Here is a 19,009-nt window from a genome sequence, read left to right on the forward strand (position 1 = left end):
AAACAACGGAAAAAAAAATATTTTTAAGATGAGATAATATTCGCATGAACTCTTCGATTTTTTTATAAATGAATGACTATTCGAATATTCGAAATTCATGACCCATCCCTATTATTGACAAGCTGATTAAAGTTTAAGCAGCATTAAGCAGCTTTTAATGTTCAAAAATGTCTTTAATCTTTAACTTCCTGTGCTCTCCACGTGGATATTGTTCATGCCTCCTTCACACTCATGTTGTATAACTGTACGCAGGCAGGAGGGGTGAATGACTGACTGCATACAGTAGCGGACTGTCAGCATTTGATTGGTTCTTTATTGATCCAGACACGCTCTCCATCACATCAACTCATCCACAATAAACCATTTACACAGTTTCCCTGTGCAATGGACCGCATAACCAGGCCTCAGGCCGTCTCCGTTCACTCACTATGTGTGTGTGTGTGTGCGCACATGTGTGTGTTTTCTTTAATGAAATGGTATCTCCGTGGACAATAATCCCAGTAACAGGATTGGGCAGGAACACACATGTCAATACAGCCAAATGGGATTGTATGCTTTTATCCATCCCCACACCAACACTTCTTTCTCCCTCTCTTTTCCTGGAAGTCTCTCTCTCTTTCCCCGTCTATGTGTCTCTCTATGTAGCACAGCGGGGAACATCCGGGAGAAATATCACTCATTTTATCTACTTCCTTCAAAAAGGATCTAAAAAATGGCCTCTAAAAGGGATCAGTGCATCATCAGAGAGGTCCTCTCTGAGTCTGTGAAACTCACACCAGTTAGCATAATGTGTAATATTGTGTCTCCAGCGCTGAGGAGAACCTTGCACAGTGTCTCCAGTCAGGCTGGAGCTGACCCCCTCCTGTGTAGCTCCTAATCATCCAAGAGGACTCTATTACAAGGGCCTGGCAGCTCATCTAACCCCACAGAGGAGCAGGGGGGCTGGCGGGTAGATTGGGACCTCTGCTCCTCTTTCTTTCCACATGGTTGAGCACCACACACAACACGGGAGCGCACACACACACACACACACACACACACACACAGACAGGTAGCCTGGCTGAGCAGCAGAGCCGGTGCGTCTGTGTGCTACACCAGATAGCAGATCGAGCACCTGACCTCACGTCTGTCTGCAGGAGAGAAGCTGATAAAGAACAGCGAAGTAAAAGTGGATTCAGCGCTCACATGCAGCACCGACCTCACTGTACGTCTGTTATATGGTGATGTCTCCGTTGCAGGACATGTCTCCTGGGTTAACCCCCCGAGGTGCAGGAGAGAGCTCCTGGTGGCAGTAGGCAAGGCTCAGCAGAGGAGAAACTGAACAACGCTCTCTCTCATACAGCTCTGACTGCTGCTGCCTGGTCAAAAGTTCAGCCTGTGCATATGTAAAAAGGTGGCCTGGTGCCCGAGGCGGGATTCTGGGTAAAATAATCACGCTAAAGCGCTAAGAAGCATGGGACTAGTCGGGAAGGCTGATGAAACCGGACCCTGGGGGGACTGAGGTGTCTGATTGGACCAGCGGAGCCTCTTAGGCCGGCTCCCACAACACTGCCCTCCCCTCCCCTCCTTCCATCCATTATAGTGGGTGATGAGGTACACACTGATCTCCGTGCAGCTCCGCCCTGTCTGCGCCTATAGTTAAGGTATGGATTAGATGAGTATAGGCTGAGCACAGCTGCTCAGAGCCTGAGGGTACGCTGATCTTGAGGGAGCAATCAGTCAGTCAACAAAATGTCAGAGGGTCAGCGTTACAGGACAACTTCACAAAGGTTACAGCCCGAGTAATAGCTGCGCTGAATCCACTCAGCACTGCTTAAGTTCACTGTCGAACAACTTTTACTGCATGTACGTTCACCCTCTCGAAATCCTCTCCTAGATCAAATAAATCTAAAATCTGTGTCAATTTCATTCTGAGCTTTAAACAGAGCTGCGATAACCGCTGTTTCATGCCTCCCCTCTCTCTCTCTCTCTCTCTCTCCCTTAGTCTCATACGCACATCTCCACACCACTGCAGGCGAGATAAGATCATTCAACGCTGATAATCGCACCAAAGGACACTGGGAAAACTCCCACTCTAAACACGCTGAATTAAAGAAACAGGAGTCACAGGCCTGGTCGCACAATCTCTGATAAGTAGATGAAGGCGCGGGGAGGGGAACATGATGTTAGTGAGAGATAGTTTGGCTGATTAAAATGTCATGGCTCTTTATAGATGCCTTTCTCAACTCAGCAAAAAAGGAATCAGCTCTGTGCATCAATAGCAGAGTGGGCTGTGCTCGCCGCTAATGGAGAAGTTTCCCTGCTTTAAGTAGAACCCACAACACAAAGAACGCACCAGCGAGGAAGGCGACGTATTTTGGTGATGCACGAGTGAAATATAAGATAAGATAAAAGTGGAGGGTGAAAGTTAACAGCTGATAAAATAAGAGAGCGTGAAGCACAATTAATGAGGGAGGGAATCGTGAACCTGATTGGATGACCGAGTACGCAGCTTATGGCCTCACATGACATCCCCTCGCCTTTACTACAACAATCAAATTAAAGATTTAGGACCACATGTGGCTCCAGGTGTTCCACAAGTCTCCATATTGCGAGTTCATGCGTGTGTGCGCAACTGTATATCACTCCACCTGTGCTCCTATAAATCAGACCTGTGTTTTAAATGAGAGGCTGCTTATTTGCGCAAGAACACACACGGGGGCTTTGTGATTGTTTTTTGGAGTCGACATTCTGCTTGTGTTTGCATCCCAGAACAATCTCCACGGATCCCGCTAGCGTGCGCAAGCAATTAAAGCGATAGCATCTTCATATCCCTGCAACCAATAACTGAAATAATATCACTGTTTTATTAAGCCCTTAATGTGGGGGCAGAAGGGGTGAGGAGTGGGGTTTTAAAGAGGATACACTTTCGGGGGGCCTTATCGAGGCCAGATTTAAATAAGAGCAAATGCTCAGCTTAGGGGTGTGCCGCTGTATCTGTGTGTCTGCGCGTCTGCGTGTGGCCTTTATCAGACAGGAGTTTTAGCTAATCGCTGTGTCAGCACGCCAGAATTTAATTACTAGCTCTACCTTTGTCCTTTAATATTTACTAACATCTACACTACGTTTAATTAACCACGTGCAGCAAAGCCAGAGCTCCATTCTGGAGGAGAAACCGCGCGGCTAATTGCATCTTATGTGTGCGCACATCCAAAACATTAGACACACAAAGAACACACACGTGCCATCCACTCTGGGGTAAACCTCCAAATCATATGAAAACATGTTTAACTAAATACTGGTGCAGCTAAATCGGACGCAGATTTGAAGATCGAAACAAGGCAGAAAGTGATGGAATAGAGCAAAGGACGGTAAAGAGGGAGGGGGGAAGTGTTGTGTGACAGAAGGAGTCAGATCGAGGAAATGTTCAGCTTGGCATTTAGTGAAAGGTGCTGAGGAGCAGTTCCTCTCATCTCTCATCCTCTGTCAGAACGAGGGGAGACAAATGACAGCCCGAGGCCTCGACTCTGTCAAACATGATGGATCAGAATGACGCTTCGCTAAAACTCCAACACGCTGCCTTTCAACACATCACATCTCCCCTTCAGTGCAAACACTAAATTGATAAAGTATGAAGAACAGCTAATGGAAAGATGTAATAGTCAAACTTAAGCATATATTAGGAGACTGTGGAGCCTAAAGGGGAGAGGGAGGAGAGCAGAGGACGATATAGGCCGCGATAAATCACCGTGTTGGATTTTATCGTTCTCATCTTAAGTGTGCGAGGACGTTAACCTCAGGCACCTTACATCACCTCATAAGCACACGCGTGTGATATGAACAGTCTGTCATGCAGTCGTTTATTGTTAAGCGTCACAGAGATCATGCTTCCTCACACACAGAATGAAGATGTTCTGGAAGTCACCCGTCTGTAAACAAAAAGGAAAACTGTAACTGGAAAATGATTCTAAACTTAAATATCATGTCCAAATTTAGGCGAAAACTCTTTGACAATTTAGGTACAAATTGACAAAACTGTCCAAAAAAACTGTTTTGGCAGCTTTGCAAATTGCCAAAGTATGTATACAGTCACAGTCTGATGAACAGAAATTATGCAAACAGCAAAACAAAAACCTAAACCAAGCATCATCATTCCCCAGATGCAGCTTGAAATTCTGCCCAAAAAATTGTCGACAAAATTAGTTGCCAAGGAATCTAATTGTCGATAACCAGTCGGTTACGTGTTTTTCATGCTGTGCGTGGACACAGCTTTGTTTTCACTAAGTTGCTGAGGGGTGAGCCATCTCACCTCCTTACTAACTCTGCTGAGAGTTGCGCAGGCAAAACAGCAACCGGTGGACGATGCAACACCATCACGTCCAAAAACTTCTGAAGTCTGAGAGCATTTTACCCTCAACGCTGCAAAGTAAAAGACTCCAGCTCCAGCTAGCTTTAAAAGCTGATAGCTAAAGAAAAGCCATTAAGTAATTGTGCAATTCATTATCCGATTAGTCGATTATTGTTTGAATAATCAATGACTAGTCTACTATGAAAATAGTTGTTTGTGGCAGCCCTACTTGGCAACCAATGTAACCCCCAAAAGACACCACGAAGTACAAGGTCATATGCCTTCTCCATATTCATCAAAAGGATGTTGACTGGATTGGCAACCTTCAGTGACTGCTTCTAAAACACTCTTGTAAGAGCAAAGAGCCGGTCTGCTGTTACTTGACATCAATGGGATCAGCATTGCTCCTTCTTTATCTGAGGTTTGACGCTCAGCCACGCCCTCCTTATTTGGCTGTAAGGCAAAGACGCTGAGCGGGGTGACACCCCCACTACTTGACCCCCCATCCTCTAGTTCACTTCACAAGCGTCCTCTAAATAAGTAGCAACCATTGGTCAAAGTGCTTCTTCCACTAACAGACAATATCCTAATGGTAGGCCGTTTGTCTCCCCTGCTGAGGGCAGCTTGTGCAAGACACGCTGCTGCGATCAGATGGTGCAAACTCAGTCGAGGTGGCTGATCATCAATCTTTGCTTAAAGTCTGGTAAAAGCTACAAACACTCACTAGGTTGTACACAAACACGGTGTTCATTAGGGACGGTGTGTGACTGGAGAACTTCGGATCTGGTGAGCATTAACCCAAATTCAAAACAGGACTATAGGAGTGCGAGCCACAACACTGCCGTAGATTCCCCAGGCCCTGAATGAAACCATGACAAGATGAACCAAAGCTTTATACTCTGAAGTTCATAGGCTTCAAAAACATGGCCTTCCCCTCTGCAAAACACAGATGCAAAGAGGCCTCGGTCTAAAATCTTAAATTGGAAGCTCCAAACAAAGTCAGCTAGCCAGTATCACCACACCTGACTGGCTCCTGCCTCACTGGATAACTTCCTTAAAGGGAGAAGGTACAGCTAGACTGAAGTAGTTTGGCTCCAGAGGAAGTGCTCTTTGCAAAAGTGAGTTGAAGAACATGCATTGACACATCTGTATCTCCTGCACCACCTATGGCAACTCCATGTCCCAAGCCCCTCATCTGGGTAGAGTTTGTCAAGACAGACCCTAAGAGGAAGTGTTGACCCATAAACACAGCTCCCAGGGTCAAAGGGGTTGCTTCAATATTAAGTTTGTAAAGAGATAAAACCTGCAGGTTGGTCCAGGTTGGTCCTGGTCCAGCACCTGGCCTCCTCTCTTTGTATCTCAGCCTGTGAGGACAAAATGTCTTTACAGCTCTCAGGTCATAAGTCTGCCTGCTTATATGGCGAAGAACTTAAGATAAGGCATCTGAAAATATCTGCTAATAGTTTCTCCTGATGGGAAACTGGGTGTATGGTAAAAACATACTCGACAGAGGGCTTGTTATCTTTCTACATATGAGAGGAGACGTGAGTTTGTGCAGCACATTTACTGTAACCTAATAGTCACAGTACACAGGATCTGGAATATCGCCTACCCTTGTGAGGGGATAGGAGGAACCACCTCTCAGAGTTAAATAAACAGTGACAGGAGGAAGAGGAAAACAAACCACAGAATATCTCTCTATCTGTGAAACCCAGACTCCCTCGCTGAGCCCTCAGCAGATCAACCTCTCCATCCTTTTCCTCTCCTCTCTCCCAGGAACGTTTCCAAGACAAATATGTAGGCTGAGTAAAACACACCTCACAGTCAGAGCAAGAAAAATAAGATGCTAAGAAAGTGTAGTGGATTCTAGTTTTGGTGCAGTCTCAAACATTTTTAAAACCTGTTTTTTTAGCTTACCATGGACTTGGTGAAAGGTCGTGCCAGCGTGAAGAGAAAGGTCATCAGCCACCAGCTGCGGTGAATGGAGGTGTACATCATGTTCCCAGGATGCAGCGCGTTGGAGGTGACGCCGTGAGGTGAGAGGCGGCGGTGGAGCTCATTGCTGAAGAGGACGTTACAGAGTTTGGCTCGGTTGTAAGCCAGCATGGACCAGTACTCCTTCTTTGGGGGACACAGCAGGGCCAGGTCCATCTTCCCACATGAGTCTAACAGGTCTGTGAACCTGAAACACAGTCCACATTAAGAGTAGTAAGAGTGTGTGTCTGTGTGTGTGTATGTGTGTATCGGCTTTCTCCTGGCAGATGTGTGGTGCTGGCTGCATACAAATCAAAGACGTGACATGATGTTCTTTAATTGCCTGCGACAGAGCTGTTAAACTCCAGATGTTTGACAAGGCCCCTTAAACATTACACTACTCGTTGTGTTATTATGCAGTCGCACTCTAACATCACAATATACAGGCACGGGAATCTACACTTGTGTGTGTGTGTATTTGTGTGAGAGAGGGGGGGAGTTAGGCTCCAAACCGGTGCTACATATTAATCCAGTCATTAGAAAACAACCAATCAAAATGTCACCTGGTTTCCTTGTTGTGATTTTACAAGCTCGCTGCCTCTTGTTTACTGTCGCCTTCCGCAACATCCTTGCTTGGCTAAATTACAACATCTGCAGGCTTTTCATTTCATGTGCTGCAACTTCATAACTACTTTCGCAAGTCGAGGTTTATAAATCAATCGCCTGAGCACCAACTGTAGTGTTTTTTCTTCCTCTGTGCCTCGTTTTAAAGTGATTTTGCAATCAGTAACCTAACCTGAGAGACCATTCACATGACCTTGCACTATAAAATAGATCTAGATCTATCAGAGGTCATTTTATTAATGATATTAACTCTCTTGTTTGAGCAGATCTAATGCAGTATTGGGGCAAAGTCAACCTGAACTGGGCCAATTCCTCAGTAAGCCGCTGTGGCTGAAACTGATAAAGTGCCCAGCCATTACCCGTGTGTCCATCTCTCCCACCCCTGTCCCTTATAGGTCAATGCTATACCAGCAGACAAGGGGCTTAGGGGATACAATATGCTGCAGGGTCATGGGTCACACACTGCTTGTGAGGGGAGGCTAAGTGAATAAATGGGAAATCAGCGGAAAGTGAAAATAACACAAACAAAAAAGGGAGCGACTTCAAGAGATGTAATATAGGTCTGGAATGAGGTGGACAGAATGGAAGATGTAATATGAGATATTGTCTATTTCGGCTCCTTCTTCCCCTCCCTCTGGTCCCGGTCAGTGTGTAACTGACTCTCTCTGGTCCTGCCTAAGCCCTCTTTGAAGGGGTTAAAGCTGCTGCTGCTTGTAAAGGAGAGAAGGGAAGGGGAGTGTGTGTGGTGAGCAGGCTGAGAAAGGAGAGATGCTGGGCAATAACTGAGAATACCTGACCATTCTTGCAGGGGTGTAAAGATATAAATTGGTCACCAGTTTGAGATGAGAAGATGTGACTACACTGGTTCTCAGAGCTCTGGGTTGAGCACGGTACTTGACTGGTTTCGTTCATACTTGTCAGATAGAAAATTCTTTGTTAGTCTTGTTAATTCTGTTTCAGCAACGTTTGACATTGAATACGGTGTTCCTCAAGGAAGTATTCTAGGTCCTATTCTCTTTCCCATTTATATGCTCCCTCTGGGTAAAACAAGTCATCATAATGTCAAATTTCATTGTTACCATGATGATACACAACTATACATCTCTGTCCCTACTGGCCACAGTGCTTTAAATTCTCCTTTTAACGATATTAACCTTGGATGGATGAGGAAAACACTTTTTAAGAACAAACCAGCAAAAAAAAAGAAATTCTTCTTGTTGATCCAAAAACAGAGCGGCAGAGACCAGAAACAGTCTTTGCTAGCCTGTCTAACCAAATAAAAACAAAACATTTTTAACCCAGACAGATGCTGAATGCTAATGCATGCTTTTATTACCAGCTGCTTAGATTATTGCAACACTCTCTTAACTGGTCTCCCCAAAAGGTCTCTTAGAAATTACAGTTAATCCAGAATGCCACAGTCAGGATTTTAACCAACACAATGAAAACAGATCACATTACCCCTCTGCTCTCATCTCTGCACTGGCTACTGGTTTCTTTATAGACTTCTACACATCAACAAGGCCTTACATAATTAAGCACCTACTTATATCACTGACTGCCTCTCATTTTATATCACAACTCGAACCTTAAAATCTTTTGGAACTTTTGGAAGCTCCTCGAGTGTCCCGCAAGAATTGTGGTCAGGCAGCTTTTAGGTTTTATCGCCCTAAATTGTGGAACATCCTCCCCCTGGATCTTAGGACAGCAAACGCCCTTGGAATTAAAAAAAAAAAACAATAATAAAGACCTGACTTTTTAATTAGGGTTAACCTTGCTATATAATTGATCATTTGTTATTGGTTGTTTTTATCAAACTGATTTGGTTGTTTTGTTTGCTTTATAAGTTTTCTATTGCTTTTCTTTTGTTTTCACACATTAATATTTTAAGTTGTTTGGTAATTGTGATTGTGTGTTTCTGATCTTGTTTTGTTAAGCCCTTTGGGGTGCATCTTTGCATGACAGGTGCTATACCAATAAAGTTATTTAGCTGGATTTTAAAGTTATATAGCTGTTTACTGAAGCTTGCTGCTAATTTTGCATAACGTGCACAACATCTCAAATCTCACAAGACTCTGACTTTGACCTTTTATCTTCTCTACCTGACATGATTAACAGTGCCCCACATCTGAAATCCAAAGTTTGTCAGTGATTTCAGCTCCATAAGAAGGGAGGAAAGTGACAGTCAGGACATTCGTAAGCTCAGGAATCGTATGCTGGCGATGAGACTGGAGAAGAAGCAAAGATAACCCCTCACATTGGGCCTCATTCACTAATATCTGCGCAGAAATGTTCTTACTCTCCGCAAAAAATAAGTACTTGCGCAAAATCACCGTCAGATTTATGACACGTGTGTACCGGCCAATTTTGTTCTCACCACCGTGCGTATGTTAGTAAATCAGAACTATTTTAAATTGACAGGCGCGTGTCCACGATCTGCAATCAGCATACTGCCACGCCTCTATTTCTCTATATAAGGACATCTGTTTGGTGCCGCATGAAGAGAGCGGTGTTACGGAGAAGCTGAAAGAACGTGAAAGATGGCCTCAAAAGGAAAAATGAAAAATTTCACATCAGCAGAAATAGAAACAATTGTAACAAAAGTGTTACATTTCAATATGAACATTTTCATATGGTCTACTCTATTTTAAACTTAATAAACTAACTCAACTGCTATAATTGAAGATTTTGATTATATGACAATAAATTATGAGGATGACACAGCATTTACGTTTGATCCATACATTAGTAAATTCAATTATTGTTGTCTATTAAAGCCTTTTTTTCAATAAATGAAGTTTTAATATAGTATGCATTTAGTTAAAAGGGTGTGTGTTAACATTTCCTAGGACATTTCTTGCATCATTTGTGCGTACGCATGGTCTGAGGGAGTTCTAAATTTGTTCGCAGAGTACGAAGAAATTTAGGTAAGAACAAATTGATGAATCCAAGATTTGTGCGTCAAACATGCGTACGCACAGTTCAAGCACATATTCGTGCGTACGCACTGTTCGTAGATGAAGCCCATTGAGTGCTTTGTGTATATTTTAAAATGTTTGGTCCCTGAATGGTATCATAGCTCATGTATCGAGATACGTGTCGGATTGTCCTGTAAGGGAGAGATGCACATCACTAGTAAATCATACACATTTGGCTCATTCCAATAGCAACCTGCCAGTTTGGAAAGCACAAAAAACTTGTGTGAACTCACTATTTTTACTCTGCAGGCAAGTCTCACATCAATCACATGCTGTCGATACTCCCTTCATGACATGCCTTCTCTCTTCCTCTTACTTCTTCTACAGCATGTAACAGCTGAATGACCCCGAGTGAATCTGAGTGTCAAGCCATCCTGTCCTCTCATGCATGGCAGCCTGAATAACATAACTCATATGAGGAGCCGTGTAATAGTGCGGCGGTTTGATCTGCTAGAATAACTCTGCGTATGTTCTCCTTGTCTCAGGTCACTCTGCTGCGCTCCAATCAATCACTCTGCTTGGCCGTCTGACTGACTGAAGGCAGGATCAATGTCGCGCGCACACACTCGCTCAGTGGCTCTGACACACATGGCTCAAGGCTCGGGCTCACAGATCGCTGCGAGACATCATGCTCGTCTCCTGCATGACAGGAACAACAGACGCCTATGGAGCGCAGTTGCTTTAAAAAAGACAGAGTTGGAAAACAACGGCAGAAGGAGGAGAAGAAAGGGGCTGAGTCAGGGGGTCAGACAGAGCGGAGCAGATACTTGATCAAAGTAAATTTTAGCGGATAAGTCCATCCATCATGTTGATGATACGTTTAATTCATAGTGACAGCGTGTGGAGGGAAATGAGTTTTCAGTGAGTGAGGCTGTCATGTTTGACAATATGCATTAAGTCTGATCTATCAGTTTGTGCTGAAAAGAGGCCGATGTAGCAGCAGCTGGGAGTGCATGAGTGGAGCTGAGCAGTTGTTGGATGAGGCAGGGTAGTTTAAAGCTCTTTCAAAGGGACTTTAATATGGCTTAACTATAGACAGTGTTGGAAGGTACATTAGAACAAGGTGAGTGTCATCTAAAACCAGTTATCACATCATCTATTTACTGTCAAGTAAAGCAGTACTGATATGAAAGCCTTTTGTGAAGATGCCAGAAGAGTGTTGTACTGTAACAGTATCTTTATTGATTATTAGAATGAATGGTTCATTTAAAGTTTAATGATTTTTGTGGCAATAATTACCAATAACAGATCTGCCTCAAAGACACTGGGCTGTTATTGTTTAGGACACTCCTTAAACAATGTTCATATTTAGCTTTGCTCTGGTCTGACGATAGTTCCAGTGGACGTTGACTCCTGAAGTTGATTGGCAGATGTTACAGATGATATAATATATCTATCATTTTGTCATCATCCATCTGGGAGAGCGATCCAGATTCAGTTACTCCTTTAAGGTTTTTTCTATATTTTCCCTGTTTAAGAGTGTTTTGGGGATTCATAACCGAGTAGGGGGTTTAAAGTTGTAATCTCGAAGATCTCAGTTTCACTCTCTTTGGCGGCACCTATGGTGATAAACGGTAATTGGGGAGCACACTTCCCAGATATCCAGACAGTGTCACATGTGTGACGTCCACGGTTGACTCTGGTTGTAACTCTTGATTTTCCTCGCTGACGGTCGCTTTCCTTTTTAGACTGTTTGCCTTCAACTGAGCGTCCAATTTGTTTCTTTTTCTTTGGATTTTCACTTATTTTTGAAGTTGTATCTGTAGTCATCGATCTTTTCTTTGTTTGTTCAGCCATAGTAGATTACTGTTTACTCACAACACTTGCAGAGACCAGAAAAGCAGCCGCTTAGCTCCGCCTACCCTCTCTGGCAGACCAACCACTGCTGGGTGATGGAAAACACTAACTGGACTCTGCCTGGGCTTTTTCCGCGAAAGTCGCCACAGACACCCAGTCTGTAATTCAGCCTTCTCTTAAAGTAGTCCGTTGTCTGATTTGATCCCTCTTGGGACCAACGTTATAAAGTAGCTTAGGCTATGAATGCTGTTCTTTGTGGTAGAGGTTTACATGCTCCATGCTTGTTCGTATACAAACTGGTCAGACTTACCTGTGGCTCTCCGAGGATACCACCACCACACGGGCGGGAGCCGAGCGACACAGCACGTCCTGAAGGCACTGGACGAGCAGGAAGTGACCGAGATGGCAGATCTGGAAGGTGGACTCCAGGCCGTCCTCCGTGAGGGCCCAGGGCTGAGTGCACACGGCTGCATTACACACCAGAATGTGCAGGGGCCTATAGGGGCAGGAAATAAAACATGTTTTATTGTTTATTGATTAAAAGTGAAAACAAAGAGAGAAAGATTGGATTTGGATACTATATTAGGCTGAAGAAGATGTAAGATAAGACAGGGAGATGGACTAATAAAGAGGATGGGATAGTGAGAAGCAAAGGCAGGGAAAGGAAACAGGGTGTCTTGTTCCAGAGAGAGGTCGACTGCACAGGTCTGCAGAGACAGAGCATCAGTAATGCTGATATGATACAGAGGTTTCCAGTGCAGCTCCCCACGGCTCGACAGGTACTGTAGATACTGAATACAGCTGGCTGCAATCCAAGAGCAGCAACACACTGAAAAGCAATCGCAAAGTGTTTCAACACACGAGGGTGGTGGAAGTAACGGCTGTTGATATCAGGTCTGTGTGACTACTGTGAGTAACCAAATCCACCAACACATCACACACACACACACACACACAAGTCATGATACAAAAAACAACTGACTACATTCAGGGGCCAGTCAAAGAAGCACAGACACGCAACGCATTTCCTCTCTTGCAGACGTGGTGTGGGCGAGTGAGTAACACTCCCCGCTCGCGTGCCAGTGAGCGGGGATTGCTGGGATTGCTGGATTGGTCAGGGCAGCGAGAGATCCTTGTCGGTGACAGCGTCGCTCCAGCGAGCTCGAAACCACAGTAACACAGCCGAACAATCCAAACACACCCCACCAATTTTTAATTTCTTCCATTAGAATTAATTATGAGGCCGAAGGCAATTTGTGTACCCTGTGTTTAAGACTGCCTACTGGATTAATTAAAAACTGGATGCTGGAAAATTAATGTGTGAATTGTTATGCCTTGCTATAATGAGCCATCCCATGCTATTACATAGGAGTGTACTGTACGATCACCTTCAGGCCTCCCAACACACGAGGTTCATTAAAGAGCACAAACCTAGTCACAAGTCAACTTAAAGAATGCCGACCTCAGCACATTATCAACAAAGCACACACGAGCAGAGGGATATTCAGATTTTTACCCAAGATACAATGAAGGTAAAGTAGTCGGACTTAATGGATCGGTCGGAAAAAAGTGTGCATATAAATGACCTGTGTGACCTGCACTTAAACCCGATAGAGCAACATGGAGGAGGAAAAAACAGCTGTCAAGTTCTGCTCTGAAAAGAAGACAAAACACTTTTTGTTTCTGGCCCAGTGTTCCCCTGTCTAACAGAGTGTGAAGTACAGTAACATTGTGCTACACAAGGCAGAAACAGTCCTTAACTCCTGACCTCAGTTTTCAACCTTTAAGCTGCTTTTATCATTATGTCACTTACGCCTCTTAAGATGTCTCCTTTTTTACTCCTGACAGAAGAAAACAGTCGCTCTGTCATTAAAGGCATATATGAACAATTTGTGATAAAAAACTCCAATAAACAACTTTGCCCTGGCCAGTCGAGCGATTTCCCCCACGCAGCTCCGATGGGCCTCTGGTGAGTCTGCTTGTAATGTAAAAGGCCTGTTAATCCAACTGCCCACCAGTTAGTCCCTCTCTCATAAGCGCAGGTCTAATGAATGTCTTTAATAGGCCTATTGCCGCGTACCCCAGTCCCTCTCTCCACATTAAGACCTCACACAACACGGTGAGCACTGTGCAATCTCAGCGCTGGTCAAACGAGGGTGTTAACTACCAAACAGGGACGCATCAGTTTATATATTTACTTTAAATAACCCCCCTGGGTGTGACCCCTGACCTCTATGATAATGGGGGCCAGCAGGAAGAGATTGCCTGTGTGAGCTGGGCTCAGACTGCTGGTCATTAACACTGCACTTTATTGGCAACAGGAAAACTGGTATCTGGCAACGCACATATGGATATGTGTACAGGACTATGAATATTCAAATGCACTAAACAGAGGTGCATTAATGTTAAAGGGCCAGTTTGCTGAATTTCAACCTCAGTCCTATCATGCTATTATGGGGAGCGAATGCCATTATGTTAGGAAAAAAATGCTATTTGGCTCTGTGCCTTTGGAGGACGCTATTGGCTTCTCCAATGGGCCCTGGAAAACCTCCGCTAGGCTACGTAAAACGAGTCATCTGGCGGAGGCCAGGGAGCTCGCTAAACTACGCTTCCTCAATCTTGGACACCCACTTCTGATGTCATTGTAGGAGGAGTTAAGTTTGTTAATTGTGTCTGCCTCCAGATTAATATTATTTATTTATTTTTCTTTAATGTTACTGGCAACATTATTGTTTTGTTATTGTAACATGTTCCAGCCTATGATTGCTGGTGGTGTGCATGTGCCAGAGTTGGTTGGTGGGGCGCTGGCCCTTTAAGAGAAACGTGAGCTTTCAACGGACACTAGCTTGACAATCTCAGTCAGCCTGATGACTGTGGGGCTGCCGGTTGCCGTCTCTACTTCAACGAAGTTGTGTGTCTTTGCCAGATGTAACTAGCATAATTTCTGTTCCTTCGGGCCGTATTTCATAAACTTACATTAATAAATTTTAGTAAAATCGTCTTTGTTTAAGTTCATTTCTGAAAGGCACATGTTGTTTTGATGAGTCGTGATAGCTAGCTTAAATGCTCTCATGTCTGTATCATTGTGCTTGTTGTGTTCAGCTTACTTTCATGCATAGCCAATAAATCTGATGGGATTTAATATAAATGTGTTTAACTTTGTAATGCGACTAATTGCTTAGCCTACTAGCTATTGTGACGGCTGTCTGTGCTGTAGTGCGGGGAATATTGTAGCCTTAGACAGTAGTGTCATACTCTGTGTGTATGTATTAGAGTGTAAATAGAGCTCAAGATTGTTCATGTGTGTTATTATTTGTATCTTTATCTCCTTGTAGATACCACATTCTTCTTTCATAAACCATTGCAAACTGAAGCTCAGCCTCGGCCCTAGACCTCTGTTACAGTCATGTCTCGTTCAAAATCGTCAGGTTTGAAATGTAGACTGCAGACCTGAAGATTTTTTAGACAATCCACCGGTATATTCTCATCGTTCAGATTCTGACCCGCTCTGAGCCGTTGCCTGCAGCGAAACGGTAGCATTTCACTCCAGCGTCTCTCGCTGAGCCGTTCCTTTCAGAGAGAGGGGCGCAATGCACGCTGGGTGTTGTAGGAATGTAGAACGGGCGAAACCACGAGCTGTTTGTGCAACTTTCTCCACAGCTATGGCGCCAGTTTCAAATATTATTGCTTCTATCGATTACAGAGAACACCAGCTTTGACTAACGGTGGATTTTCCAGGGGCGGATGGCTCCTTTAAGCGTGCGGAGACAAACAGTCAAGCCCCCCACAGCGCAAAGGAATGTAAGGTGTAATGTAATGGCAGCCTAATATGATCATTGCATGTGTCCATACAGACAGAACACCTATTACACTTAATATGATTGGAATTAAAACAGGATAAATGCAGTTGAAAACAATCACAGGTGGAAACAAACTGCACGTGTTAATTACGGAGCGTTCAGTAGAAATTGTATTAGGGGCATTCTGTCAGCGCCGTCCTCCATCATTTACATCTTGACGAAATTGCGCCGCATTCAACAATATCAATATCCAGGTAATTTCATTTCAAAGGACAGGCAATTAAAGCAGAATCGGGGTCAATGGAACACAAAGCAGCGTGAAAGCCACTGACTAAAGCACTTAAAAGCAAGGGAGTGAGAAACGAGAGAAGGAAAAGAAAAAGACTCTGATTACATTTCACCTGTCAATGACACGCTGCAGGAGCATTACTGTGCGTGTGTGTACCAGTGTGTGTGTGTCTGTTTGTGTTTACAAAGCCGTGTGTGTACGCGGCTGCCCTGCATGTATGCACATACATATACGTGCGCGTTGCTGTGTGTGTTATGCCTGAAGACATACGTGCAGTAATAGAGCGGTGGTAGACTCAGACAGCTGCCCAGTGCCATTCACAGCTCAGAGCTCCCAGCCTCCACTCTGCTCTGTTCGCCTTCTGATGAGAATTAATGTACTCTGACGTCCCCTGGGACTCCCCCACTCCCCCCTCCCAAACAGCACAGCTAATGAAGAAATACAACCTTGCCAAAATACTGAGGTAGAGAGAGAGAGGGACGGAGACAGAGAAAGACTGAGAGACAACATGAGAGAGGGAGAAACTGAGGTGGATAAACAAATCGAAAGAAAAGGAAGGTGCAAAACTAAACTATGAGAGGAGCTCTGGGGACAGAGGGGTTAAAGGGAGGTCAGTGTGTTTAAGTGTGGATGGGAGGGACACATGTAAAAGATGGGAGGGAACTAAAGGACGGACACGGAGTGAGGAAAGCCACCAGGAGGTTTGGCTGTGACCCAAGACACGTGTCCTGGATGGCCATACCCTGCCCCAGGGCTGCTACGGGCAATGACTGCCCTGCCTCTCCCCAAGGGGCTCCCCTGACACCAACACCCACGCACACACAAGCACACACTCCTCCACCTAGGGACCTGCGGGTGGATGAGCAGTATAGATGACAGAATACATGACCCCAAAATAGCAACTGTGCGACCGACCACGGGACGCAAGACACATGCTGTAAAAGCTGACCATCACAAAATAAGTCCCGTGAAATCTGTCGGCCTGTTTGAGCAATGTCAAGCCAATGGACACACACACACACACACACACACACACACACACTTACTCCGGGAGGCCTCGTCCATATGGTGTCCATCAGTAACAGTTTGGATGTCCTTTGGGTGTGGCGTACGCAGGAAGTATAAGTGATGCATACAATGAGCGGCCTTTTTACTTGTTTGTTTCATTAGTGTGTTTTCTTTTCTTTCTCTCTTTCAACTGAAAGACTGTGTCATGGCTTGTTAGTTGGTTTGCATGTGAGATCAATATTTGGTCAAGAGAGGAGGGTTCTGATGGTGCATATTACACTCCCTAATTCCACCAAAACTTAAGAAGTAATACAGAGGTGGAAGTAACGAATTAAAAGTTCTCACGTTACTGAAATTGAGTAGCTTTTTCGTGTAATTGTACTTTTTTGAGTATTTTTCAAAGTCAGTAATTTTACTTTTACTTAAGTATGTTGTAAAGGAAGTAAAGTAATTTGCTACATTTGTACATCCATCTTTTACTGAGTAAAATATTTATCTACGGATATTGCAAGCTAGAAAGAAAAACTGACCAGACACCAAATGCATCGCGTCAAACAGCCATGCCAAAGTTATTTGTTTAACAGGAGCTCCTGTTAGATCGCTCTCTTCACAGCCACCAGACTCCATTAACAAAAACAGTAATTTTACTTTGCAGAACACAGGACTTTTTAGTCTACCGCTGCCTCGATACACGTCGTAACACCTTTAAAAACACCATACAATAATACAAACAAAATAACCAATGGAGGCAGTGGTAGTGGCAGTGGTTCTGCAAGGTAAAATTACTGTTTTTGTTAATGGAGTCTGGTGGCTATGAAGAGAGCGATATAACTGCTGTTTCTGGTTGGTCTTTAAAAAAAAGGTCCATCTGTCTGTTATTTTGACACCAAAACATGTAAACATAGGGCCCAGGTTTGAAAATAACTTAGTTTTGTTTTATTATATTTGCATAGGATGCATGTGTAAGGTAACCTTGGCAAAATTAGTTTATGATAAAAATCAGTGGATCTCTTTTACTTTAAGTACTTTTTAAGTGAGCTCAAGTAACAGCACTTCTACTTGAGTACAATATTTCTCTTTACACCTCTGAAGTAACATGAAGAATGACAGATCAGAGCAGGAAATGAATCATACTAAATTAACATTTCGGTATATACTCACAGTTTCTTGGCCTTGAACGACTCAGCAAACTCCCTGACACTGCGCAGAGAGGCCAGGTCGCACATCATGGCTTCTACTCTCGCTTTGTGCTGTAGAGACACGAAACACAAGAGTGCGACTGTAACAAGCAGCAGCAACAGCAGAGTAACAGGGTCACTATAGCAAATGTTAGAATCAAATCATGACAAAAAGTTGTTAAAAAAACAGGACTCCCTATTACTTCTCTTTATGTTTCTTTGTTCCGTACGGAGTGGAGAGTCCAAAAGATAAAAGAAAAGAGAATAAAAATGTCATGTAATATTATGGACAACGATTTAAGAGACATTTGTGATCTTGGCCTTCATAAATAATCTTAAAAAAGTGACTTTATTGACTTTTAAGTTCATTCAGGGAGGTTAAAGTTGCGTGAAAAGAAAACTCCAAAGCTTTGGAGTGCATGTTCTCATCGCTTGTTTGAGTGCGTGTATGTGTGGCTCATCCTCCACCATATGTTGGGAGACAGGGTGAGGATAGGAGAGGAGAGGAGAAAGATAAATGACTTAAGAAGTGAATGCATAGCTGCATTTACACAGTGAGGAAGACAGGCTAAATGTTCATCATCCTCGCCATCGCACTGTAGCGTTCTGCTGCAGGGCTGAGGCCTCAGCAGAGACACATGCAGGCCTAAAGGAGTGTATAATGTCTGTTTAAACTCTCTCCCAGTCTTCCTGTCTGTGTTTTCCTCTCCCTGCTTCTGTCCCTTCTCCGTATCTTCCTCAGTAACTCAGGTTCAATCTCCCTACAATATGTGAGCTCACGCGGGACTTCGGTGTACAAGTGCGTGCAGCGTGAACCGAGGTGGAGTGTGTTCTGTTCAGACTAACGCTCCATTAGACTCATCCCTCATGCTAGGAGAGGAAAAGGACTGAGATATTGCTCCCAGGACTCCCAGCCCGGCTCTAAGTCCAGCAGCACCAGGTATTCCTGATGCTACCTCTACCCTCCGTCCCGCTCGCTCTCCCAGAGGAGCGCTGTCAGCTCACATTACACCCCGGAAGCGCGTCGCGCAGCG

General features: G+C 44.1%; 1 protein-coding gene across 1 annotated transcript in view; it reads right to left on the reverse strand.

Annotated features, from left to right (window-relative positions):
- wwox (WW domain containing oxidoreductase) overlaps nt 1-19,009 on the reverse strand; it is a 141,506-nt gene that overhangs the window by 84,788 nt on the left and 37,709 nt on the right. The window contains exons 6-8 of the mRNA XM_069686635.1: nt 17,959-18,047; nt 12,011-12,196; nt 6,245-6,509 (exon numbers count right to left, since the gene is read on the reverse strand). Coding sequence (XP_069542736.1) covers nt 6,245-6,509; nt 12,011-12,196; nt 17,959-18,047 — 540 coding nt within the window. The remainder of the gene's footprint in view (nt 1-6,244; nt 6,510-12,010; nt 12,197-17,958; nt 18,048-19,009) is intronic.

Source organism: Semicossyphus pulcher, unplaced genomic scaffold, assembly GCF_022749685.1.
Source record: "Semicossyphus pulcher isolate SPU_LCO1_2020_fin unplaced genomic scaffold, fSemPul1.0.p SCAF_8, whole genome shotgun sequence".
Classification (NCBI taxonomy): domain Eukaryota; kingdom Metazoa; phylum Chordata; class Actinopteri; order Labriformes; family Labridae; genus Semicossyphus; species Semicossyphus pulcher.